The sequence below is a fragment of the Hylobates moloch genome, unplaced genomic scaffold (assembly GCF_009828535.3).
Source record: "Hylobates moloch isolate HMO894 unplaced genomic scaffold, HMol_V3 SCAFFOLD_13, whole genome shotgun sequence".
Lineage (NCBI taxonomy): Eukaryota > Metazoa > Chordata > Mammalia > Primates > Hylobatidae > Hylobates > Hylobates moloch.
The window spans coordinates 93,446,116-93,471,740 of NW_026652288.1; the positions used below are offsets into that span (position 1 = coordinate 93,446,116).

A 25,625-nucleotide genomic window follows, 5' to 3' on the forward strand; every position below is an offset into this window, starting at 1 on the left:
TTCGGGCAGGGGATCCTGGATCCTGTCTCAACCCAGGCATAACAGAGACCTCACCCTAGGCCAGTGGTATCAATCTATAGACTGCAGCTGCTTGTGAGGGCCTACTGAGTTATCCCAAAACGTCTGTGGTCCATGGTCCATATGCACACTGTGTGCTTTCTGCAGACTCAATACATGATGTATCTTTTTTTTTTTTTTTTTTGAGACAGAGTTTCGCTCTTGTTGCCCAAGCTGGTGTGCAGTGGTGTGATCTCAGCTCACTGCAATCTCTGCCTCCTGGGTTCAAGCAATTCTCCTGTCTCAGCCTCCCGAGTAGCTGGGATTACAGGTGCCTGCCACCACACCCGGCTAATTTTTGTATTTTTAGTAGAAACGGAGTTTCATCATATTGGTCAGGCTGGTCTCGAATTCCTGACCTCAGGTGATCCACCCGCCTCGGCCTCCTGAAGTGCTGGGATTACAGGCGTGAGCCACTGCACCCAGCCATGTTATATATCTTTTGCATATATGTGGATGCTTCAAAGTATGTTACACTGTTATGACTAATAAAACAAATTAAAAGCATCACTTAATTCTAAGTAGGTGTCATTACTATCTTCAATCAATGGATAGTGCAAGGCCAATATGACCGTGGGCAGTGTGGGAGGTGGGGTTGAGAGAGATCAGCTTTTCCCAGGTATCTGAAAGACGTGGAGAGCTCTGCCTCGAAGCCTTCGTCCACAGGCATCCTGGAGGCGCAGCCAGAGCAGACAGGGCGTGGCAATGGCACTGCCGTGCTTCCACCCTCACCATCCCAGCACGGCTTCCCCTAAGCTCTTCACTTACACATTCTTTCATGTGTGTCCTCTCCAGGGCATCCCAAATCTGGTCTTCAGTGTACTGGTTGAAGGGGTCCAAATTTGATCTAGGGAGAAACACAGGAATTTCTCAGTGGTCCTGCCCTGAAGTGACCCATTGGCAAAGGCTGTCTGTGGAAGATGTTTAACACACACGCACAGGGAGAGAAGACTCCAAACCCTGATGGTCACAGATGGCTCATTCCCCAAACAGCCAGATGGGAGTTCTGACAGCACACTGGGCCACCTCATCTCCATAAAACTTGATTTATTTTTTTATTATTTTTACTATGTAAATAATACTAGTTATAGAACAATTTATAAATGCAAATATTGGCAAATATCCTTCTAGATTTTTTCCTGTGCGTGTATTTGTTAAAATACATCTTTCGGCTGGGTGCGATGGCTCATGCCTGTAATCCCAGCACTTTGGGAGGCTGAGGCAGGTGGATTACTTGAGGTCAGGAGTTTAAGACCAGCCTGGCCAACGTGGTGAATCCCCGTCTCTACTAAAAACACAAAAATTAGCCAGGTGTGGTGGTGGGCACCTGTAATCCCAGCTACTTAGGAGGCTGAGGCAGGAGAATTGCTTGAACCTGGGAGGCAGTGGTTGCAATGAGCTGAGATCACAACACTGCACTCTAGCCTGGGCGACAGAGTGAGACTCCATCTCAATTAAAATATACAATACAATACAATACAATACAATACAATACAATACAATACAATACAATACAATACAATACAATACAATACAATACAATACAATACAATACAATAAAATCTCTCCATACATACAAACTTAGAAATGCACCCTCTTTCTCTTGGTCTACCTGGTTCACAACCCTGTCATTGAGTATGGGGCTCCAGGACAGCTGGCCTGACCAGGGAAAGAAACTGATCCAGTAGAAGGGAAGAGGAAGAAGGAGAGAAAGAATAAAGGACAAGTCAAGAAAAAGGAATTTTCCTGGCACAGAAGACCAGTTTGGGGGCCGTTTTTGCTTACTGTGCCAACAGTATCTACCTCAAGGAAATCAGAGGTGATACCAAAAAACGAGACTAGAAATTAATTTTTACAGGCGCATGCCACGTAATTTTTGTGTTTTTTGTAGAGATGGGGTTTTGCCATGTTGCCCAGGCTGGTCTCAAATTCCAGTGCTCAAGCTCAAGTGATGAGCCTACCTTGGCCTCCCAAAATGCTGGGATTACAGGCATGAGCCACTGTGCCCGGCCAGGACTAGAAATGTTTAGCACAGGAGAAAATTATCTTTGCCACTGAGGATGAGGGTGGAGAATTGGTGGTGGAACAGGTATTTGGTGGAAAACTGGGACGTTACAGTAATTTTGGATGGCTTGTTTTGATCTACACATAACATTTGCAGGTCTAGTAATCTCAAAGGTATATTTGCTTTGCTCATGAAATTACGCCTGGCATGTGGGAAACACGAAAATCTCTGGGAGAAACACGGACTTTTGCTCTATGCCACACACCTGTCTCCATATCTGGGGTTACTAATTACAGGCATGCAAATACAATCATGTCATTATCATAGAACTCTAGTAAGAGGACAGCAGGCCAGCGCCGCCTCATTCCTGCTATTTGAGCATCTCTCAGTCTCCTGGGAGATTCTGACCCGCCCCGCTCTCCAGTGCCTCTTGCCCTTTGCACGGCATTTTTCCCGCTTGGAACATGCTCGCTTCTCACTACCCTTGACCCAGGAAGTGTTGTTTAATACTGTACAGTTTAATGGGTTGACCTGTGCCTCCCCAAAAGACACATAAGTACCTAAGAATGTGACCTTATTTGGAAATAGGGTAATTTGCAGATGTAATTAGTTAAGATGAGGTCATACCAGAGTAATAGTGAAGGGTGGGCCCTTAATCCCATATGACTGGTCCTTATGAGAGATGGCCATGTGAAGGCAGAGAAACACTGGGAGGGCATCATGTGACAACGGAGGCAGAGGCTAGAGGGATGCATCCACAAGCCAAGGAATGCCAAAGATGGCCACAACGACCAGAAGCTGGAAGAGGCAAGGAAGGGTCCTTCCCTATAGATTTCAGTGGCAGCACGGCCCAACTGACACTTTGATTTTAGACTTCCAGCTCCCAGAACTGTGAGACAGTACATTTCTGTTGTTTGAAGCCATCCAGTTTGTGGCTTAAACTGTTTATGACAGTCCCAGGAAACAAATACAGCAAGTAAGTCCATCAGATGCCTCTGGATCAAAGAGCAGGCATGGAGCCCCTCTTCATCCACAAGGATATACTCCAGGGAGCCCCGGTGGATGCCTCGAACCACAAATAGTACTGAACCCTATAAATGCTATGTTTTTTTTCCCTATATATACATACCTATGATAAAGTTTAATTTATAAATTAGGCACAGTAAGAGATTAACAATAATGAAATCAAACAATTATAACAATATGCTGTAATGAACATTATTTGACTGTGGTCTGTCTCTCGCAAAATATAGTATGTAATATTTTTGGACCCTGGTTGATGATGGGTAACTGAAACTGCAGAAAGTGAAACCATAGAGAAGCGAGAACTGCTGTACACAAAAGCGCAGTCTCCTGCCCACTGAGTAGCCAGCCCTATCAGATTTTCTATGAGTAAATACAACAACAGGCTTAACTTTTTTTTTTTTTTTTTTTTTGAGACAGAATCTTGCTCTGTCACCCAGGCTGGAGTGCAGTGGCATGATCTCAGGTCACTGCAACCCCTGCCCCGCCCGCCAGGTTCATGCAATTCTCATGCCTCAGCCTCCCAAGTAGCTAGGACTATAGGTGTGCTCTACCACACCTGGCTAACTTTTGTATTTTTTGATAGAGACAGGGTTTCGCCATGTTGGCCAGGCTGGTCTTGAACTCCAGGTCTCAGGTGATCCATCCGCCTTGGCTTCCCAAAGTGTTGGGATTACAGGCATGAGCCACTGTGCCCAGCCCAGGCTTAACATTCAATTCACCCAGGTCCATCACACCAGCTGAAGGAGCCTCAGACCACTAAACAATGGGTTCCAGATAGAAAAGGAATATTTGCATACACTCGTAGGTGGTACACAGTAAGGCAGACCAGACCAACCTCAACAGGGAGCTCAGTCAGGAATGGAAAAATATCTCCCCTCATTAGAGAAGCCAGACGGTCCTGGGTCTGACCCACAGACAGAAATGAAAGCAAAGTTATGCATCCACTTAATCAAAAGGATTCGGTTAAGTGATTGGATAGAAAAGTGTCTGAACATGAGGGCAGTTATTTTTAACAATCAGAACCCCTGGAGCCCTGATCTTGCCAAAAGTACATTTTCATCTTCGGTTCTTCATATTTTATTTTTAGCAATAGTCAACATTGACCACTGTAAATGAAGCCAAGAATATCTCCCAAAGTGTGAGACAACACAGCAATTCACCCTCGGTATAGTAAAAAACACTGCAGTAAACCATGCTGCCCTGTCATCTGTGCTGGGTGCTTCATAGCAGCCTCGGTCTTCAGAGCAGGAGATTTTGGGACTCACATACCTTCTTCTATCAGGAAGCTAAAGGAAATCTTATTTTGAGGTATGCAGAAATACGGACTGATTTTGGCTTTTAGTTGTTAAGAGTCAGATTAGGTGAAAAAAGTTAAGAGGAAAAAGTAGAGCAAATGAAAAAAGACTAGAGAGAACGGCATAGATTGTGTGACTTTCTTTCTTCGTTTTTGAGACGAGGAAGACAGATGAGACTTTGAAGATGCTGGGAAAAGAAATGTAACTAAAGGTCAAGATCCACAAAGAGGCACGTCTAACTGTTTTTTTGGAGAGATGGAATATCAAGGTCGTGGTTAACAGTGGGGTCGTGACACACGCTTCAGGAGGAAACGCAGTGAGTGTAGTGAGTAGAGCCAGCCGGCCAGCCTGGGTTCAAATCCTAGCTCTGCCACTTTTAGCTGTGTGTCTTTGGGCAAATTACTCTCACTCTCTGGATTTCAGTTTCATCATCTATATAAAACAGGCATAATGGCCAAGGGTGGTGTCTCACGCCTATAATTCCAGCACTTTGGGAGGCAGAGGTGGGAGAATCTCTTGAGCTCAGGAGTTTAAGACTAGCCTGGGCAACATAGTGAAACCTCACTATTTGGTAAAATAAAATGTGCATAACAATGGTGTCTGTCTCATGAAGTTTTGAGCATTTGTTAAATACAATTAAGATGGTTATGACAGGCGGGGCACGGTGGCTCATAGCTGTAATCCCAGCAATTTGAGAGGCCAAGGTGGGTAGATCACCTGAGGTCAGGAGTTCGCGACCAGCCTGGCCAACTATGTGAAACCCCATCTCTTTAAAAATACAGAAATTAGCCGGGCATGGTGGTGGATGCCTGTAATCCCAGCTACTGGGGAAGCTGAGGCAGGAGAACTGCTTGAACCTAGGAGGTGGAGGCTGCAGTGAACAGAGATCATGTCACTGCACTCCAACCTGGGTGACAAAGCGAGACTCTGTCTCAAAAAAAAAAAAAAGATTTAATGAGCAGATCAAAAGGAGAGGGCACCTGAAGAAGAAGAAATTAGAACACTGTTTCTTGCTAATGAATGGGCACCAGGCAGAAGTGCTCTGGGTAGACAAGGTACCCATCACTTATAGGGGACCAAGACTCAAGAGACAGACCAGAGTGACAGCTGGGGACAGCTCACCGTCAGCTTAGGCAGGCTCCAGACAGTCCTCAGGATGAAAAACACTCCAGCTGCGGGGGATAGGACAGAGGCCAGGGCTGGCCTTCCTGGGTCCAGGAAGCACAGGGAGCTCTGGGAGAAGGTGGGGAAAGCTAGGGCCATGAGCCAGAGGCCAGCAAAAGTGTTTTAAGGCTTGGATGAAAAGGGGCCTCTCTTCTTGGAGCCAATCATGAGGGCAAAACAATAGAGAGCTGCAAAAACACAGGCTGGAGAGCTCAAGCCCACACAGGCAGATAAGGGAGGGTGGAGATGTAGGTACTAGAATGCATCGACATTCTGGCTAATTTAGGAAGGGGTGTGGTCCCAAATTATCTGGCCTATGATTTAGATTATATTTGTACGCAGAACAACTCAGAAATTTATATCTTGTGACTTTCTGAGTTTTGGTGGTTTGATTTTGGTTTTACCTTGCTTTTCCTCTAAGAGTTCCTTTCAAGTTTTGTTTGCAGGTATCTCAGGAAGAGGTACCCACCCTCAATACTGGCTAATGGTGGTGGAGGCGCGGTTTCCAGATTCAGAGTCTCTAGAAGGCAGCTGAGGAAACAGCTCATCTATCCTGCCTTTGCCTTGGGAAACTCATCATAGGCTTTCTATCTTCTAAGAAAAGCAAAAGAATACCGGCTAGGCATGGTAGCTCACGCCTGTAATCCCAGCATTTTGGGAGGCCGAGGCGGGCGGATCACCTGAGGTCAGGAGTTCGAGACCAGCCTGGCCAACATGGTGAAACCCCGTCTCTACTAAAAATACAAAAATTAGCTGGGCATGGTGGCCCGCGCCTCTGTTCCCAGCGACTCATGAGGCTGAGGCACGCAAATCACTTGAACCCAGGAGGCAGAGGTTGCAGTCAGCTGAAACTCCAGCCTGGACGACAGAGGGAGACTCTGTCTTAAAAACAAAAGAACACCAAGAGCTGAACATTCTCTGGGATCCGTAAGAAACCTGAGAGGATAAAAGGAAACCTTAGGGGATAAAGGACAAGTCTGGCATTTAATTTTTCCTCAGTGTCTACTACAGACTAAAAAGCCAAAATTAGAGCTGGCAGAAAATTTAACTGAAATGATTTTCTCACTTTGCACAGCTGACTTCCTGAGCTGCACTCTAAGCTCAGCAGCTACAAACTCAGAACAGCAGTGCACCAACTACTGAGCTAGCCACAAAGCAGCCAACATTTCTTTCCCTGGAGACAAATGGTTCCAATTCCACTAAAGCTACAGGTCCATGATGTTCTACCCATACCAGCTGCACGCGCCCATGGTCAATTCTTTTTCTTTTAACATTTTACATAATTTAAAAAAGCAGAGAAGAGGTCTCACTATGTTGCCCAGGGTGGTCTTGAACTCCTGAGCTCAAGTGATCCTCCCGCCTCGGCCTCCCAAAGTACTGGGATTATAGGCATGAGCCACCACGCCTGGCCTCATGGTCAACTGTTAACCACTAACTCTAGAAGCCTCCAGTTCACAAACTCAAATGAAATGCTGTAAAATTATTAAATTAAAACTGAGGCTTCTTGGTGGCAGCAGTTTCAAAAGAAATCTCAAGTTTAACATGCTTTATTTCTTAATTCTCTTCCAAATGATGATTAAAAAAAATAGTTTTATGGCCAAAGCCAAATATTGTAAGGCCAATTTTTTTTTCAAGGTGTTCCTGTGGCATCTAAAAATAGGGAGATTTATGGGAAGAGCCAATTTGGCAACATTTTCCTTATTTATTTATTTATTTAGAGATGGAGTTTCACTCTTGTTACCCAGGCTAGAGGGCAATGGCACGATCTTGGCTTACCACAACCTCCGCCTCCTGGGTTCAAGTGATTCTCCTGTCTCAGCCTCCCAAGTAGCTGGGATTACAGGCATGCAACACCATGCCTGGCTAATTTTGTATTTTTAGTAGAGAGGGGGTTCTTCATGTTGGTCAGGCTGGTCTCAAACTCCTGACCTCAGGTGATCCTCCCTCCTCGGCCTCCCAAAGTGCTGGGATTACAGGCATGAGCCACCACGCCTGGCCAAGCAATGGCTTCTTTTTTTGAGATGGAGTCTCGCTCTGTTGTCCAGGCTGGAGTGCAGTGGCATGATCTTGGCTCACTGTAACCTCCGCCTCCCAGGTTCCAGCGATTCTCCTGCCTCAGCCTCCCGTGTAGCTGGGACTACAGGTGTGTGCCACCACGACTGGCTAATTTTTGTATTTTTAGTAGAGACGGGGTTTCAGCATATTGGCCAGGCTGGTCTGGTGCTCCTGACCTCGTGATCCACCCGCCTCAGCATCCCAAAGTGCTGGGATTACAGGTGTGAGCTACCGCACTCGGCCTATTTTTAGGCTTTCATCTTCAATAAATTCTAATTTTCTTTTGAGACAGAGTCTCGCTCTGTCACCTGGGCTGGAGTGCAGTGGGACGATCTCAGCTTACTGCCACCTCCGCCTCCCAGGTTCAAGTGATTCTCTTGCCTCAGCCTCTGGATTAGCTGGGACCACAGGCATGGGCCACCACACCTGGCTAATTTAGTAGAGACAGGGTTTCGCCATGTTGGCCAGGCTGGTCTTGAACTCCTTACCTCAGGTGATCTGCCCACCTAGCCCTCCCAAAGTGCTGGCTTTACAGGCATGAGCCACCACGCCCGGCCAATTCTAATTTTCTTCTGATATTGCTTGTCTGACCATATTACCTCAATACCCAAAGAGAATGGTTTATTATCAACCACAGATACAGTGCATGCTGTCCAGATTCAATTACAGAAATACCAAAATAAACATACTCTAGGGTGTTGACTCTACACAAACACAGGTGAGAATTCTGCTGATTTACTGGTATGGACTACAGGTTTGTGTGCCCCTAGAATTAAACTGCTGAAACACTGACCCCAGTGTGATGGTATTTGGAGGTGGGGCCGTAAGGAGGGGATTAGGTTTAGATGAGATCATGAGGTTGGGGCCTCAAGAAGAGGAGACACAAGAGCTCTCCTTTCCGCGGGCACACACCACAGGCACGCACCACAGGCACCCACTGAGGAAAGGCCACGTGAGGACAGAACAAAACAGCCATCTGCAAACCAGGAAGAGGGCCCTCAGCAGACACCCATCCCGGCCTTCTCAGCCTCCAGAACTGAGAGAAATACATTTCTGTTATTTAAGCCACCCAGTCTATGGTATGTTGTTATATACAGCAGACTGAGCAGACTAAGATATCTACCAAAGTTCCTTGAGTTCAAATGCCATTTCCAAAGGTGGAGGGGATAGTTTTAAAACAAGTCTCAACACTGCCTATGATTATTTGAAATTAGGTTGGTACCAATTTTTCTGAAAACTGCTAAAAATTACTTTTAGAATGATTTTTTTTTTTTTTTTTTTTTTTGAGATAGCGTCTCGCTCTGTCACCCTGGCTAGAGTGCAGTGGCGCAATCTCGGCTCACTGCAAGCTCTGCCTTCCGGGTTCACGCCATTCTCCTGCCTCAGCCTCCCAAGTAGCTGGGACTACAGGTGCCCGCCACCACGCCCAGCTAATTTTTTGTATTTTTTAGTACAGATGGGGTTTCACCATGTTAGCCAGGATGGTCTCGATCTCCTGACCTCGTGATCTGCCCGCCCTGGCCTCCCAAAGTGCTGGGATTACAGGCGTGAGCCACCGCGCCGGGCCAGAATGATTTTTTAATAGACAGGGACACAAATGATGGAAATCCACTGTTTTCAGGAGGCCGAAGCTTAAGGCTAAAGGTAGGATCAGGTAAGCTTAGGAAAGATAACGTGATGCTTTCTCCTTGGTCTGTTTTAATAGGTCAAGAAGAAGGATTTTATCTCTGGCATCCCGGCAGATTTCAAAAAGCAACATAATTCCAGAGTATCAAAGGTAGGGGAAGATACTAGAAAATGAAATAACATGAGTAGTAATAATGCCTGATAGCCACCATTGGAACTGGAAATTTTGGCCAGGTGCAGTGGCTCGCGCCTGTAATCCCAGCACCTTGGGAGGCCAAGGCGGGTGGATCACTTGAGGTCAGGCATTCAAGACCAGCCTGGCCAACATGGTGAAACCTCATCTCTACTAAAAATACAAAAATTAGCTGGGCCTGGGGGAGGGCACCTGTAATGCCCGCTATTCGGGAGGCTGTGGCAGGAGAATCACTTGAACCCAGGAGGCAGAGGTTGCCGTGAGCCAAGATCGTGCCACTGCACTTCAGCCTGGGTGACAGAGTGAGACTCCGTGTCAAACAAACAAAACAAAAAACTGCAACTTTCAGCGCACCTAGGAGAGATGACAGAATGGAGTGGGGGGCAGATGAGGATGATGTCGATGAGGCTGATGACAGCAGCCACCATTTGCCAAACGCTTCCCATTTGCCAGGCCCTGTGCTTATATAATTTACGTGAACTTATTCAACCTTCACAGCAACAGGTCTTTAAAGCATCCCCATCTTATGGGTGAGGAAACAGGCACAGGAGTGGTTAAATAACTTGTCCGAAGTCACAGAGCAGAGCTCTGGGCCCAGACCTCTCTGGCCTCTTCAGCGCTGTGCTGCAGGCCTCCCTGCACCCTTCAGTCAACCAAGTGGCGTTGTGAGTGGTGCTGCCTCTCCCTTCTGTACCAGCAAGCACATGGTGCAGTGGGAAAAGCACCAGACTAGAGATGGCGAGCTCATGGTCCCAGGGGGCGGTGCTAGCATCGTGTGGTCCCACATGCCCATCTGGCCTCTAAGTGAGGCATGAGGCATGCAGGTGCTCACCTGACAGTGCCACTGAACAGCACCGGCTCTTGAGGAATGATAGAGAGTTTGCTTCGGAGGTCGGCAAGGCCAATATCACTGATTCTCACTCCATCAATCTTGATGCAGCCTCCAGATAACTCCACCAGACGGAAGAGGGCCATCCCCAGGGAGGACTTCCCTGATGAGTCAGAAGACATGCGAGAGAGGAGCTGTTAGCAAAGTCTGTGAGGCCAATGCTGGTTTAGCCTCAGGGCAATGCCAACTATTTTTCTATTTCTATTCAGTTGTTATTTCAACTGATTAACTGAGATAATGTATAAAATGATAGAAAATGCAATTAACTTTCCTGAGATACCAGGCAGACACCTTCAAATTACACAGCTTCAGCCTGAGAAGGAAGGGAAGGGACCATTCCATTTTCATTTTTTTTGAAACGGAGTCTCACTCTGTTGCTTAGGCTGGAGTGCAGTGGTGTGATCTTGGCTCACTGCAACCTTCACCTCCCGGGTTCAAGTGATTCTTCTGCCTCAGCCTCTCAAGTAGCTGGGACTACAGGCGTGCGCCACCACGCCCAGATAATTTTTGTATTTTTAGTAGAGAGGGGGTTTCACCATATCAGCCAGGTTGGTCTCAAACTCCTGACCTCGTGATCTGCCTGCCTTGGCCTCCCAAAGTGCTGGGATTACAGGCATGAGCCACCGCGCCTGGCCGACCATTCCATTTTCATGAGAGTAAAATGGAAAAATGCCTCCTGGTCACCTAAGGAACAGGTGCACAGAGCCGAATGCTTCTTAGGCAAAGTTAGGAGAACAGAGATCTTATAGCAAGCAGTTGAGGGGCAAACCAGAGGACAAGATGTCTTTTTTCTCCCTACCCCCTTATTAGGGCTGAGAGAGAGACTAAGACAAGGCCTCCTGTTGCCATGGCAGCAGCTGGGGAATGGAAGAAGTTCCAGGGATAAATAAACACATATGGGAAGGAGGTTTTGCCTCAACTCAATAAGTAGTTGTCAATGTTCCTACTGTGATAGGAAACTATGGCAGAGAAGCAGGTTTGGGGGATCAGTATTATTACAGCAATCAGCAGGTTAACCAAATCTTCATTTGACAAGTTTACATAAGTAATACGAGTAACATCATCAATCTCCCATAATCTCACTTCTATCATTTTGGGCACACTTCCTTTCAGTCTTTCCTCAGAGTTGAGATCATATCAGAAATGCAATATTGTAATTGCTTTTTTCACTTAACACTGCATTGGCCAGGCACGGTGGTTCACGCCTGTGATCCCAGCACTTTGGGAGGCTGAGGCGGGCAGATCACCTGAGGTCAGGAGTTCGAGACCAACCTGGCCAACATGGTGAAACCCCATCTCTACTATAAATACAAAAATTAGCCGGGCAAGGTGGCACGTGCCTGTAATCCCAGGTACTCGGGAAGCTAAGGCAGAAGAATCACTTGAACCTGGGAGGCGGAGGTTGCAGTGAGCCAAGATCGCATCATTGCACTCCAGCCTGGGCGACAGAACGAGACTCTGTTTCAAACAAAACAAAACAAAAGCATTGTATAACAGTCAATCATCTTTTAAAAAAATTTTCAAGATAAAATTTTAGTGGTTGCATTCCATCATGTGCACGTATTCTTGTTCAGCCAGCCCTCTAAGGTCAACATTTAGTTTATGTAAAACTTATAATAACGTTATGTCCTATTATCTTAGTGCTGAAACTTTACTGCCACCTCAGACGATTTCCTTGGGAAAGAATCTTAGAACTGAAATTACTGTGTCAAAGGATATAAACATTTAAAAGGTCCTCTCTCTACAGAGCCAAAAAGAAAAGAAGTTTGCCATAGTCCTGTCTACCTTTCTGCAACTTGGTCCCATGGTTTAGATTTAGAACTACAGTGTTTTAGCTGTTGAATCACTTTTCCTTGGCTGAACGCCTGGTTCTTGACCCTCCTACCTTTCTCTTGCCACCATGTCATGAAACACCTCTTGTGAGGGCCTCATCAAGATCACCATGATGCTGTCTCTTTAGCACTCATGGAGGGCGCAAACAGCCTGCCTTGCCCCAGCGTCTACAGTCACAACCCCACTGTCAGGATCTACCCCCTGGGCATACCTCTGTCTACACAGCCTAATGGGAACCTGAAAAACACCCATAAAACTTGGAAGAAGTAACGCCCAGGAAACTTGGAAAAAGCTGTGTTAGGAGAGTGTATTAGGACCCATCTTCCTAATGCAACAATCCTCACATCCTTCGACCAGAAACGAGTTAGGAAACCTGGTCCATCTAGCAGGATAGTTCTCCTCCTAGAAATGAGTGACTCCAGGCTGGTGGGCGCAGCGGTTCACACCTGTAATCCTAGCACTTTGGGAGGCCAAGGTGGGTGGATTACTCGAGGCCAGGAGTTTGAGACCAGCCTGGCAAACATGGCAAAACCCTGTCTCTACTAAAAAATACAAAAAAAAAATTAGCTGGGCATGGTGGCATGCGCCTGTAATCCCAGCTACTCCAGAGCCGAGATCGCACCACTGTACTCTAGCCTGGGTGACAGAGCGAGACTCTGCCTCAAAAAAAAAAAAAAGAAATGAATGACTCTGTTCAGGGTTGGGGGACTCAGTTACTGGCCCCTTTCGCAGATAGGAGGGGAGGAGACATTCCCTCTGGGCTGGGGCAGGGCTTTAAGATCTAAGCTAAGGAAGGAATGGTGCCTGAAACAAGGGGTCAAGTTGTTCCACTTTAACAAAAGGTGCCTAGGTTTGGACCACCTGGACTGGAAGACTTTAGAGTCCTCTGAATCTGACTACCTTTGCACTGATGGAATGTGCTGGTAAGAAAGGCAGTGAAGTCCTCAAGATGGTGTCCTTGACTGACATGACCACAGGAGAGTTTCCAAGTTACCCGTGAAACTTGGAAGAAGCTCTATTAGAACCAGAGTGTAAATCAGGTTATTATTATTATTATTTTTGAGACAGAGTTTCGCTCTTGTTGCTCAGGCTGGAAGGCAATGGCGCAATCTCAGCTCACTGCAACCTCCGCCTCCCGGGTTCAAGAGATTCTCCTGCTTCAGCCTCCCGAGTAGCTGGAATTACAGGCATCCACCACCACGCCCGGCTAACTTTTTTATTTTTAGTAGAGATGGGGTTTCACCATGTTGGCCAGGCTGGTCTTGAACTCCTGACCTCAGGTGATCCACCCACTTCAGCCTCCCAGAGTGCTGGGATTACAGGCGTGAGCCACTGCGCCCACTATGTTCTTTTTCTTGTTTCTCTTCTGTCACTAACTATTGTTTAGTGAAGTTGTGGTGCCTGTTTTGGCCTATCTTACCTGTGTTAAAGGGAAATCATAACAAGGGACATCAGTCAGCTTTCAGAGGAGCCGTGTACCCCTGGGGACCAATGCAGCAGAGGGGCTCAAGGGAGAGAACAGTAAAAAGGCTTGAGGACAGTCACCCTGCTTGGCTAAAGATTCCCTTCCAGCATGAAAGACCTGGAGCAATGTCTTGTTTTGACATGAAGTAATTCCCTCAAACAGAAAGCAGGAAATGGCTTTTTCTTTTTCTTCCTTAGAAAGTTATTTAAAATAAATTGGCCAGAAAAGATAAAAGTTGTTTTTTTTTTTTATGGCAAGGAAAAAAGCTAGAAGAGTTTTGATGCCAAAGAAGCATGGAGCCTAGAAAGCTAATGAAAACTGAATCAAAGATACCTCTTATACAAGGATAAAAAGGACAGTAAAAGAAGACAAGCTCAGCCCTTGGAATGCTATTTAGGAACGAAAGTGAGAAAAAAGAGACCGGGTGCGATGGCTCACACCTGTAATCCCAGCACTTTCGGAGGCTGAGGCGGGTGGATCATGAGGTCAGGACATCGAGACCATCCTGGTCAACATGGTGAAACCCTGTCTCTACTAAAAATACAAAAAAATTAGCTGGCACCCCTGTAGTCCCAGCTACGTGAGAGGCTGAGGCAGGAGAATCGCCTGAACCTGGGAGGTGGAGGTTACAGTGAGCTGAGATCGCGCCACTGCACTACAGCCTGACGACAGAGCGAGACTTTGTCTCAAAAAAAAAGAAGTAAATTACTCAAGTCCTGACCTTTGAAATCTAAAGGATCTATAGTTACACATTTCTTTTCTTTTTTTTGAGACAGAGTCTTGCTCTGTCACCCAGGTTGGAGTGTAGTGGCGTGATCTCGGCTCACTGCAACCTCCGCCTCCCGGGTTCACGCCATTCTCCTGCCTCAGCCTCCCAAGTAGCTGGGATTACAGGCATGCGCCACCACACCTGGCTAATTTTGGACTTTTAGTAGAGATGGGGTTTCACCATGTTGTTCTGGCTGGTGTTGAACTCCTCAGGTGATCCACCCGCCTCGCCCTCCCAAAGTGCTGGGATTACAGGCATGAGCCACTGCGCCTAGCCTACTGATAGTTTTAAAAGAAGGCCATGAAACAGCATGTGTCAATGACCTCGTTTTTGTAAACCTACATATTACTAGAGGAAGCCTAACAAGATAGCTACCAAAACGTTAGCAGTGCTTCTCTCTGGGTAGCAGAGTTGTGGGTGCTGCTCCTCTTTCGTACTTGGCTGTGTGCCCCAGTATTCTGCATTGAGAATGTGCACATTTATGACTGGGAAAAGCACTCAATATCATCAAAGCAGGGTCAACAATAAACCTAGAAAATTGGTTTCAGTAGGGGGCTGAGACACTAATTGCTTATCAAACAAACAAGGATCTGGTTTAAAGGGATGAAAGTGATATTTCATAAACTGCTACGTTCCAATGGATTCAAAGAAGGCTTTGCACATCCTTACCTGATCCTGTCCGCCCCACAATGCCAATCTTCTCTTTGGGTTTGATCGTGAAGGATACTTTCTTTAGGACGAGAGGGAGGTTTTCTCGGTACCTCATCTCTGCATTCTCGAAGGTCACCTCTCCCTCCTGGGGCCAGTCAGGGGAGGGAGCCTTGTTCTTAATTCTGGCAGGTGCTTCCAAGGAGAGAGTCTGGGGAGACAAGGGTGGCCAGTTCAGACTGACCACAGATTCTTGGGGAGCTGCAGGCTTTGTCACGGAGAAATAAAACCAGGACAACCATAGTAGCCACACAGAGGTAGCTGCCACCCTGTCACCTTGCTAGGAAGCAAATGCTACCTGGAAGCAAATGCTTCCCTGCTACCTTGGAAGTAAATGCTTATCATCACTAAACTAGACAGAGACAGAGCACAATGGCTACTAAGTGTCATGGCTACTAGCAGCAGCCTGGGGAGGGAAGTGGTGTTCAGACTACCTTTTGTCTCAAGGAACTATTACACAAAGCTGCCTTGGGGGCCAAAGGAAAACCAACACGGGCAGACATGAGGCCTTCCACCCATCCACCACAGCAGTTTTTACTGAAATTCTTTGAGATAGGATTCTACCATTTGATAACCATTGGCTTAAATCCAAAGGAAGAAAACTAATATTTACTGAATATCTAATTAGATCCTGGCATTCTGGCATGTCTTGGTCAATCCAGGAGACACAGACTCTAATTTTGCCACTGTGTGACCTGGACAGATCACCACTTCTTCTGCATCTTAGTTTCTTATCTGCAAATTGTGCAGACTGGATTAGATGATCTTGAGAATCTGCTCCAGCTCAAAATGCTGTGATATAACTGCTTGGGTAATTTTTGTCATCAACAATCATATCTCGTGATCTTTTAAAAACTCTCTGGCAATTGGCCATGGAGTATATAGCCTTATGGGGGAAGTTAGGGCCAAAGACTGTAGCACTCTCGGGGGTTAAGCCTAAAGTCTAAAACTCCAAGCTGGAAGGACTCTGTGTTGGGACAGTGAGTGGGAGGGCAGGCCCTTGAAATGTGACCAGTTTCAGCAGGGTCCACTTTGTACCACCATTGACTGTAATCCTAACCTCTCCAGCATAAGGCTCTCACCAACCATAACATTAACTCAAACACTGCACATATGTACACACACGGGTCATCTACATACCAGGACAGTGTGCAAAGCGGCTAACTTCTAAACATTAAAGAAGAGCTATTATTAGATACACTGGGCAGCCATCTGCCATCCTTTCTGAGAATAAGAAAGTTATTCATTTGTAAGCTTAAGAAATATTCTACCACTAATGAGGCTCACTGTCAAAACAAATCAGTGAAGCACATCTCTATTAGAAAATCCAGTTTACATACACTCAGTTCCCAACTGAAAGAGTAATTTTTCAGGCCGGACACTATGGCTCCTGTCTATAATCCCAGCATTTTGGGAGGTGGAGGCAGAGGCAGATCGCTTGAGCCCAGGAGTTTGAGACCAGCCTGGGCAACATGGCGAAGCCCATCTCTACAAAAAATACAAAAATGAGCTGGGCCTAGTGGCGCATGCCTGTAGTCCCAGTTACTTGGGGGGCTGAGGTGGGAGGATCACTTGAGCCTGGGAGGTCGAGGCCAGACTGAGCCATATTCACGCCACTGCACTCAAGCCCGGGTGACAATAAGACCCTCTCTCTCAAAAATAAAAATAAAAAATAAAAAATATAGGAAAAAAAGAAAAAAGTTAACTTTTCAAAACTATGTTTCAAAGTCAAGTGTGGGGAACTCAGAATATACTCTTCACATACAAACAATGACACAGATGCTTGTAAAGTCTCACAGCAGTTCAATAAAATAGAGAATTCTTAAGAATTGAGTTCAATTTGAGAATCTAACTACTCACGATGCTGCTTCTTTATAAGCAAATTTGTCCAATCTGCGGCCCTTGGGCCACATGCAGCCCAGGACAGCTTTGAATGTGGCCCAACACAAATTCGTAAACTTTCTTAACACATTATGAGACTTTTTTTTGCAATCTTTTTTTTTTTTAAGCTCATCAGCTATCGTTGGCATTATTTTATGTGTGGCCCGAGACAATTCTTCTTCCAATGTGGCCCTGGGAAGCCAAATGATTGGACAACCCCTGATATGGTTTAGCTCTGTGTTCCCACCCAAATCTCATCTCAAATTGTATAATAATCCCCATGTGTCAGGGGAGAGGCCTGGTGGCAGATGACTGAATCAGGGGGGTGGACTTCCCCCTTGCTGTTCCTGTGACAGTGAGTTCTCAGGAGATCTGGTTGTTTGAAAGTGTGTGGCACTTCCCCCTTCTCTCTCTCTCCTGCTCTATCATGGGAAGATGTGCTTGCTTCCCCTTCACCTTTCGCTATGATTGTAAGTTTCCTGAGGCCTTCCAGCCATGCTTCCTGTTAAGCCTGCGGAACTGTGAGTGACTTAAACCTCTTTTCTTCATAAATTACCCAGTCTCAGGTAGTTCTTTACAGCAGTGTGAAATGGATTAAGACATCCCTGTAGGAAATTGCTTTAAGAGTTCCAGTTAGGACAGCAGCAAGATGCCTGCCACCCACGGCGAGATGGAAGGGGTTCCTGGGGAAAGGTGGGTAGAGCTGGATACTCTCAGTATCAATTAAATTTACTTGTTTGTAAGCTGGGAGAGCAGTTTAGAATTAGCTATGGAGCTTTTCAAACTATAGAAGCCTGGGTCCCACCCCAATCCACTGCAACAGAATCCAGAGATGAGGCCACGTTTGTCCTGCCAAAAGCTCAGTAGGGGGTCCTGATGGCCATCCCTGATTAAGAACAACTAGACTATAGTAAGAATTAAAACAATACATGGTTTTAAACAGTGTAAGGAAAATGCTCCATTAGTCAGTTAGGCTGAACTGACAAGATTCTGAACATTCTGGAAATTAGCCAATGAAGTTCTCAACTCGACATAATTTACAAATATACTTAGAAACTCTTAAGGTAATCTCTTTCCCATTCCAAGCATGGTGGAGAGATTGCTGGAGATTCTGTGGGATTAGATAGGCAGAGAACACAAGCCTCCTCCTTGTACACCCAGCTGAGGCAGCAAAGGGTAAACTGACTCCAAGAGGAGTCAGATCACGGTAAAAGGCCTACAGCAGTCTGACCTTAATGTAGTGATTGATCCTCTCCACTGAGGTGAATCGAGCTTCTGTCTCAGATGCCAGTCTGACCGTAAACTGGAACAGCCCCGTTAACTGATAATGGAAAACAGCAATCAAAGAGATAATTCATTATCAACACATGCCAGGCCAATGCTGGAGAACTTCCTTCATCTAGCGGACCACTAAGAACTGAGCACACGCAGCAGCTGGTCTTAGGGACCTAGTCATTCTCTTAGCTTTTAAGACATACCTGTTACCGCATCAACTGCAATGCTCAGTGAATGCGGGCAGTATTATGGCACTGCTGGAACCACTTTCTTGTACCCAAAGCCTTTCTATTCATCTTTACATTTCCAATAACACATATCTGCAACTGATTCACTTCTGGACTTCCTACTTGTATCTGAGCCTGTTTGTGGGAGTCACAACAAATGGAGATATCAACCTATGAGCAACTAGTAAGAATGCTTCCAGGAAAGTCAAATCAGATATATAATGCTGGGAAATGAGTGAGTCTGGAGCCCCTGTGCTCCACAGACTGGGGAGTCTAAAAACAGTCTGTATAATGCATTGTCTTCCCCAACCAATTGTCAACTAAATTGCAAAATGTGGCTGGACATCTTGGGGTATCTGTGAAGACATATATCTCTGGGGTTCCTTTTACTACTTATTTATTTTTATCTTTTCGATACAGAAAAATGTCAAACACACAAGAGTAGAAAGAGTAGTATAATGAACTCCCAGGTACCAAAACTCTACTGTAAAAATGATCAACTTACAGTCAATATTGTTTCATTTGTATTTCCTTCCATTCCTACCCCCACCCCCCATACTATTTGGAAGCAAATCACAGAGAGCTTATCTCATCCAAATTATTTCAGCTTGTACCTCTCTAAAATACAGCCTCCTTAAAAACATAATTCCAATACCATTATTTTAGAGGGTAATAATAATCACTCAACATCTTAAAATATCTAGTCAGTGCTCAAGTTCTCAACTATTCTCTGAGCTATTTGAAGACCCTCAATCATCCCTAGGGGCCAGAAGGGTTTATGTATATAACGGTATTGGGAAAATCAGGGCTCTGAAAAGAAAATGCACGTAAGAAGCATATTGAGTCTATAACATTTCTTAGAAGACTAAAAACAGGCCAGAGATGAAATGGTAGTGAACACAGAAACCCACAATTAAGAAACTATTTTCAAGATCATATTTCTTTTTGAAGAAAATAGCATCTACTTATTACACACATGCAACAGAGTTCAATTCCTTTATTCCTGGATTCCACACTTACCTCTCTCTTATCCCTACCTGCCCCAGTCAAATCCAGATTGTTACGGTCAAATCAGACCATGAGCAACTCTAGGGGTCCAGAAATAATGGCTCGGGGTGGAGCCCCCCACAATCATCCCTCTTTTACGTCCGCACAGGAAGGACTCAAACAAGCAAAGATGACGCTCCTATCCCAGAGACTGACCTGGACAGCATAAGAGATGGCGAGACCCGCATAGGCTGGGGGAATCTGCCCGTGCATGAGAACGATCATCAGCCCCGTGGTGGTGATGAGGGCGATGCTGATGAGGTCCAGCCGCACAGCCAGCCACCGCATCGCACACGTAAACAAGAAAAAAGGAGCTTGGTTGTCATCCAGCAGCTCCTGGTACCTGTGAGAAAGACAACACCTAATGGGCAAAGAAAGTACCACACAACCCTGCGCATGGTCAAAGCTTCAGTGAATCACATGATGGAGGGCACGTGTTTAAATACTTCCTGTTTCTAACTGAGAGAATGCCCTGGAAACTCCAGGAGGGTATTCTAGGAATTCTGGAGGTATTCTAGGCCGCATGCATAGGAGGACATTAAGTTTTTCTAATCTTAGTTACTCTTTAAAAACAAAAAAAAATCCTATTAAAGAAGTTAGGGAAAACATCTACCTCAGCACAGAGTAAGCATGGGAAAAGAGACTGAATAAAGAGGCTTGTGTTAAACTTCAGAAAAATATCTTAGCTCAGAGGGCATTTTCTGAAAAAAAGAAAGGTTACAAACGCCAACAGCAGAAATGGTTCAAGGCGAGGGAAAAGAAACTCAGAGTGAATATGGGAACACCGTAAGTGTGTGCACACACCGCCACCATGCAGAATGGCACTTGTTCCCCAGCTATGGAGCCAAGCACCAGGAGAAGCGAGCTAAACCACAGCAAAAGGGACTCAGGCAATGTTTACTGCTACTGAAGGAGCATGGCACGGCCATCAGTAGGGGTCCCAGGGAGCAGATCAGATCCCTCTGAAGGCTCAGTGCACCATGTACAACTAGAACTCCAGAGCAGGAAGTTTTGCTGCACAGATGTGCTTTGCTTTGAAAAATCACTTTTCCTCTTTCCAATAAAATATGTAATCTTTAGAGAAAATTTAGAAAATGCAATAAAAATAGGAAAATGTAAAATTCCAGTAATCTCATCACCCTGTTAAAACCAGAGTTGATATTCCGCTGCATTTCCTCCCAACAGTTTTTTTCAATGCACTGACATTTACTGTGTGTAGGTATATACACATGTACGTATTTAGTACATTTCACTCTCCTTTCCGCTTAAAGTTTAGGAATTATTTTTCTGAGTCATTTAACATTTTGAAAATAATTTTTTCTAAACTTTCTATTCTAAATTTTCTCTCTAAAAATAATTACCCAACTTTTGCAATAGGCAACATATATACAGAATAGAAAATTTAAAAGTTACAAAAGGTTTACCATGAAAGGTCAAGTCTGTCTCCTTCCCATCTTCCAGCTACCCAGTTCTCCCTTCCAGTGGCAACTAACAGGTTTTTTTTTTAATCCTTTCAGAGATATTTTAAATTTTTATTTTTATTTTTTTTTGAGAAGGAGTCTCGCTCTTGTCGCCCAGGTTGGAGTGCAACAGCGTGGTCTGGCCTCACTGAAACCTTTGTCTCCTGGGTTCAAGTGATTCTCCTGCCTCAGCCTCCCGAGTAGCTGGATTACAGGCGCCTGCCACCACGTCTGGTTAATTTTTTTGTATTTTTAGTAGAGACAAGGTTCCACCATGTTGGCCAGGCTGGTCTCGAACTCCCGACCTCAGGCGATCCGCCCACCTCGGCCTCCCAAAGTGCTGGGATTACAGGCGGGAGCCACTGTACCCAGCCTGATATTCTAAATGTTATACATAAAAACACATACTCAAAGGTAGCATACAATATATTAATATACACATCTGTACCCTGCTCTTTCACTGATATATGCTGGAGATCATTCCCTATCAGTACCTATAGAGCTACCTCATTCTTTTTAAGGGCCACATAGTACTACTCTATGGATATACCATAGCTTATTCAACCTGTCGTATATTGAAGAACATTTAAGTTAGTTCCAATCTCTTATTAATACAAAGCTCCACAATGATAATGTACATAAGTTTCACAAATAAACAATACTCGATGCTTAAATAAAATCTACTCAAATGTCATGACTACCTTTTACTACTTAAAGGAAAAAGCAAAACTCTATGAAATATAGCTTTTCAGGACCAAGGCCAATAGACTCCTAATCTGTGGTGTTTGTTCCTTGTATTTGGTTTTAAGATGGGGTCCACTATATCGCCCAGGCTGGACTTGAACACCTGGGCTCAAGCCATCCTCCAGCCTCAGCCTCCTGAGTAGCTGTGACTATAGGCACGTGACGCCGCATGTGGCCCAAATCTGTATTTTTGTTTTCTCACTTGCTCAGAAAGGAGTCCCGCCAAGCAATTGGATTTTAATCAGAGATTATTCCATTAAATCATGAATACCCTTGGTAATGAGCTTTATAATCCCCATCTCTGGCCTTGAAGAGCCTCCCAGAGAAGTATCAAATGCTGGGATGCTGACTCCCCTTTGAGGCCTCTAGCCCCCATCAGGACAAACCTGTGCAGGAACTCCTGCCCTTTATTGTAGGCGTGGATGGTGGCAAGGCCCTGTATGCTGGACGTGATGTGGGAGAGGAAAGGTGACTGCGTGATATTGTCCAGACGCTTCAGCTCCCGAATCAGGACCCTGGAGAGAGAATGAGCTCCGTGTCACAGCAGCTGCCTAGCAACTCAGGCTTCTCCACGGCCCCAGCAGACATGAACGCTTCCTATTTACCTGGAGACAATGTGCAGGACTGAAAAGAGGATGACGAGGGGCCCCACTGCCACAAGGAACCACGGGAAGACTCCTGCGATCATTCCCACGCAGAAGAACACCAGGATAACGTTCTGGATGAACATCTCGGCCTGGAACGGCAGCCGCACATCAACTGCGGAAACCAGTAAAGGAGCAAGTGTCAGACAGTTTGGAAAAATGGAACTGAAAATTGAAAAAAACAAAAAGAGGTTCCATAAAATCTCTATCTGAAGTTTGTGATGTTGTCTTTAAACAGTCTGATCAAAGAAAAATTTAGAAACCTGGAAGCTCTGATTTTTTTTTTTTGTCTCAAGAAAATCCTCTTACTCTACTCCCTTTTCTTGGTTCCCTTCCTGCCCCACTGCTTTAAACATTTTCCCCCTTTATAAAGTAACATATGCTTATTTTAAAATATTTGGAAAATAAATATGTGAAGAAGAAAACAAAAACTATATTCTTACCAATACCAACAAACTGCTGTTAACATTTAAGACATTTTTTGTCTTGCAAAATTTTTATACACAAAAGTTAAAGGAAGAGCACAGACCCTTCAACAGTTACCAACTTTCATCTCTTTTTGGCTGTCTCTCCACCCCACCCCCTTTTTTCTTTTGGCTAAAGTAGTTTCATGCAAAACCCAGACATGTTGCTACTATTTACTTTTTTTCTTTTTTCCATTCATGTGTGAGCACATGCGTGTGTGTTTAGCAGAAATGGGAACATGTCATGCGTCAGTTCGAGTATCAGGGATAGTTCTGATTTCTTGTTACCTCTGGCCATGGGTTTACAATGGCCTATCAATGCCTGAAACAAACTCCTTCTATGAAGGCAGCTACAGTGCAGCAATTAAAAACATTAGCTTTGGGGTCAAAAAGATCTGGATTCAATTTCCAGCTTGGTTACTCAGTAGCTGTAGATCTTGGGCCAGTTCCTTGACCTTTCCAGATAGCAGCTTTCTCATTATTCAAGGAGTGAAACAACACCCGCCTGACAGGGCCGCTGCGGGGATTCAGGTAACATGCATAAAACACTGAGCATGCTGCTTGCTACACAGGAAGCCCCCTGTCAATGTCAGGGGCTTTACTGTTACTCTGAACTGTGGGGGTACAGTATTTCAGTTCTGGTGCAGGCACAGCCCATACAACAGCCAGAAAACCTGCCAGGTTGTAGGCATCCAGAAACCAATGCATTGCTTTAAAATCTGTGTGTGTTTCAGAATCTCAGAGGCCTCTGTTCAAAGCCTTTCTGCTAACTCAATTCATTGAATTTGTTTCCAGGTCAAACAAGACAGAAAATGCAGTTGCAATGCTCCTGGTGAAAACACCAGCAGCCACTGTGCTCTCAGGATCTACAGACAGACAGATCTGCACATTTGGAGAATCATCTAGAAGGTTGGAAGCATAGTGAACTCCGGAGTATTAAAAAAAGGCTCAGTGAGAAATACCTTCATCCATGTCTTTGGAAAACCTGTTGAGAATCCTCCCTGTGGGGGTCGTGTCAAAAAACTTCATAGGGCTTCGAAGGATCCTTCGGAAAAGCTCGTCATGCAGCCGGGAGGAAGCTCGCAGTGTGCCCTGAGGAGCAGAGCACAGAGTGGTCAGGGCCCAGGGACAGCCCCGTTCCTACTTGTCCAGAGAACTGCTCCGCAGCACATCCACTCCCAAAGTGGGGAGGTGTGAGGGGTCAGGAGGGACGGGTGGCAAGTGAGAAAAGGTGGAGGCTAACGGAATATGAGTCATCTCAGCCAGGGCCATTCTGCTTAAGGGAGCTCCCCTACTCAGCATGAACTGAGAGACGCCACACCAAAGCCTGACCACAGGTCACCAGGGAGGAGGGCAGAGACCACCCACCACTGCATACCTTGACAAAGACAACTCCTCGAATGGCTTTCAGGATCAGCATGACTGCCATGGAGAGGGCGTAGATGCTGGCGTAGTACTGCATATGAGGATTGTCCTTCATGCTGTCACTCACCGAGGTCTCGTTCCCTCGAGTCACAGTGGTGTTCTGTTTGGAGCCAAAGTTCTATGAGGCAAGACTCCTAAAGACTGCCAAGAGCCCCTGCTCAGCGCCATTCTCAGCTCAAGGGCAGGGCAGGGTACAGGATAATGACCCTGGGACCTGATCATGGCTTTGTCCACCTCTTTTTTTTTTTGAGACAGTGTCTCACTCTGTCACCCAGGCTGGAGTGCAGTGGCGCAATCATGGCTCACTGCACCCTCTGCCTCCTGAGTTCAAGCAATTCTCATGCCTCAGCCTCCCAAGAACCTGGGATTACAGGTGTGCACCACCATGCCCAGCTAATTTTTGTATTTTTAGTACAGACGGGGTTTTGGCCATGCTGGTCTCGAACTCCTAGCCCCAAGTGATCCGCCTGCCTCAGCCTCCCAAAGTGCTGGGATTACAGGCATGAGCCACCACACCTAGCCCTCTTTTTCTCTGTTCTAATGTGATATGGTTTGGCTTTGTGCCCCCACCCAAAGCTCATCTTGAATTGTAATTCCCAGGTGGTGAGGAAGGGACCCGGTGGGAGGTGACTAGATCGTGGGGTGGATTCTCCCATGCTTTTCTCGTCGTGACAGTGAGTTCTCATGAGATCTGACGGTTTTAGAAGTGTTTGACATGTCTTCCCACACACGCTCTCTTCTCTCTCTTCTGCCACCTTGTGAAGAAGGTGCCTCCTTCTCCTTTGCCTTCCACCATGATTATAAGTTCCCTGGGGCCTCCCCAGTTATGTGGAACTGTGAGTCAATTAACCCTCTTTCCTTTATCAAGTACCCAGTCTTGGGTATTCCTTTATAGCAGTGCAAAAATGGACTAATATATAATGCATGAGAGCAGATAGCCTGCAGGTGTCCTACTGACATGCCCTATTGCCCTGAGGGTTGGTCAGGGTTTTTTTCTCTCTGGTGAGGCTACATTAGGGACTTATCTTTTCATCCTGGAAAAATCTCTCTTCACGGCTTCTTTTAAGAGAAAACTAGAACAGTTTCCCTAAGAAGAGCCAGGGAATAGGGAGAAACAGCCACATTCTTAGATACAGAACTTTCCCATTTATGAGTAACCTTACCCCGCTTCCTTGCTTGATCCAGTAACTCAACCACCAGGTGCTGAAGGCGGTGCTGCCTACATTCAGCATGAAAAGGGCCATAATAACCAGGAATGCCAAGGGGCCCCCAGCAGCCTGGATGTAGACACCATATACTGACCAGGGCACTGAACCCTGCCCTTTCTCTTCCAGCTGCACGAGCTGCCCTAGGTAAGGAAAAAAGAAACATGG

The 25,625-nt window shown here is 45.7% G+C and overlaps 1 protein-coding gene across 5 annotated transcripts in view; it reads right to left on the reverse strand.

Annotated features, from left to right (window-relative positions):
- ABCC5 (ATP binding cassette subfamily C member 5) overlaps positions 1–25,625 on the reverse strand; it is a 96,064-nt gene that overhangs the window by 7,942 nt on the left and 62,497 nt on the right. For all 5 annotated transcript variants that reach the window (XM_032171742.2, XM_058426489.1, XM_058426487.1 and 2 more), the window contains 10 exons: positions 25,416–25,600; positions 24,206–24,352; positions 23,790–23,919; positions 22,325–22,478; positions 22,106–22,234; positions 19,672–19,858; positions 18,198–18,287; positions 15,047–15,236; positions 10,254–10,413; positions 826–904 (listed from right to left, as the gene is read on the reverse strand). In XM_032171742.2, coding sequence (XP_032027633.1) covers positions 826–904; positions 10,254–10,413; positions 15,047–15,236; positions 18,198–18,287; positions 19,672–19,858; positions 22,106–22,234; positions 22,325–22,478; positions 23,790–23,919; positions 24,206–24,352; positions 25,416–25,600 — 1,451 coding nt within the window. The remainder of the gene's footprint in view (positions 1–825; positions 905–10,253; positions 10,414–15,046; positions 15,237–18,197; positions 18,288–19,671; positions 19,859–22,105; positions 22,235–22,324; positions 22,479–23,789; positions 23,920–24,205; positions 24,353–25,415; positions 25,601–25,625) is intronic.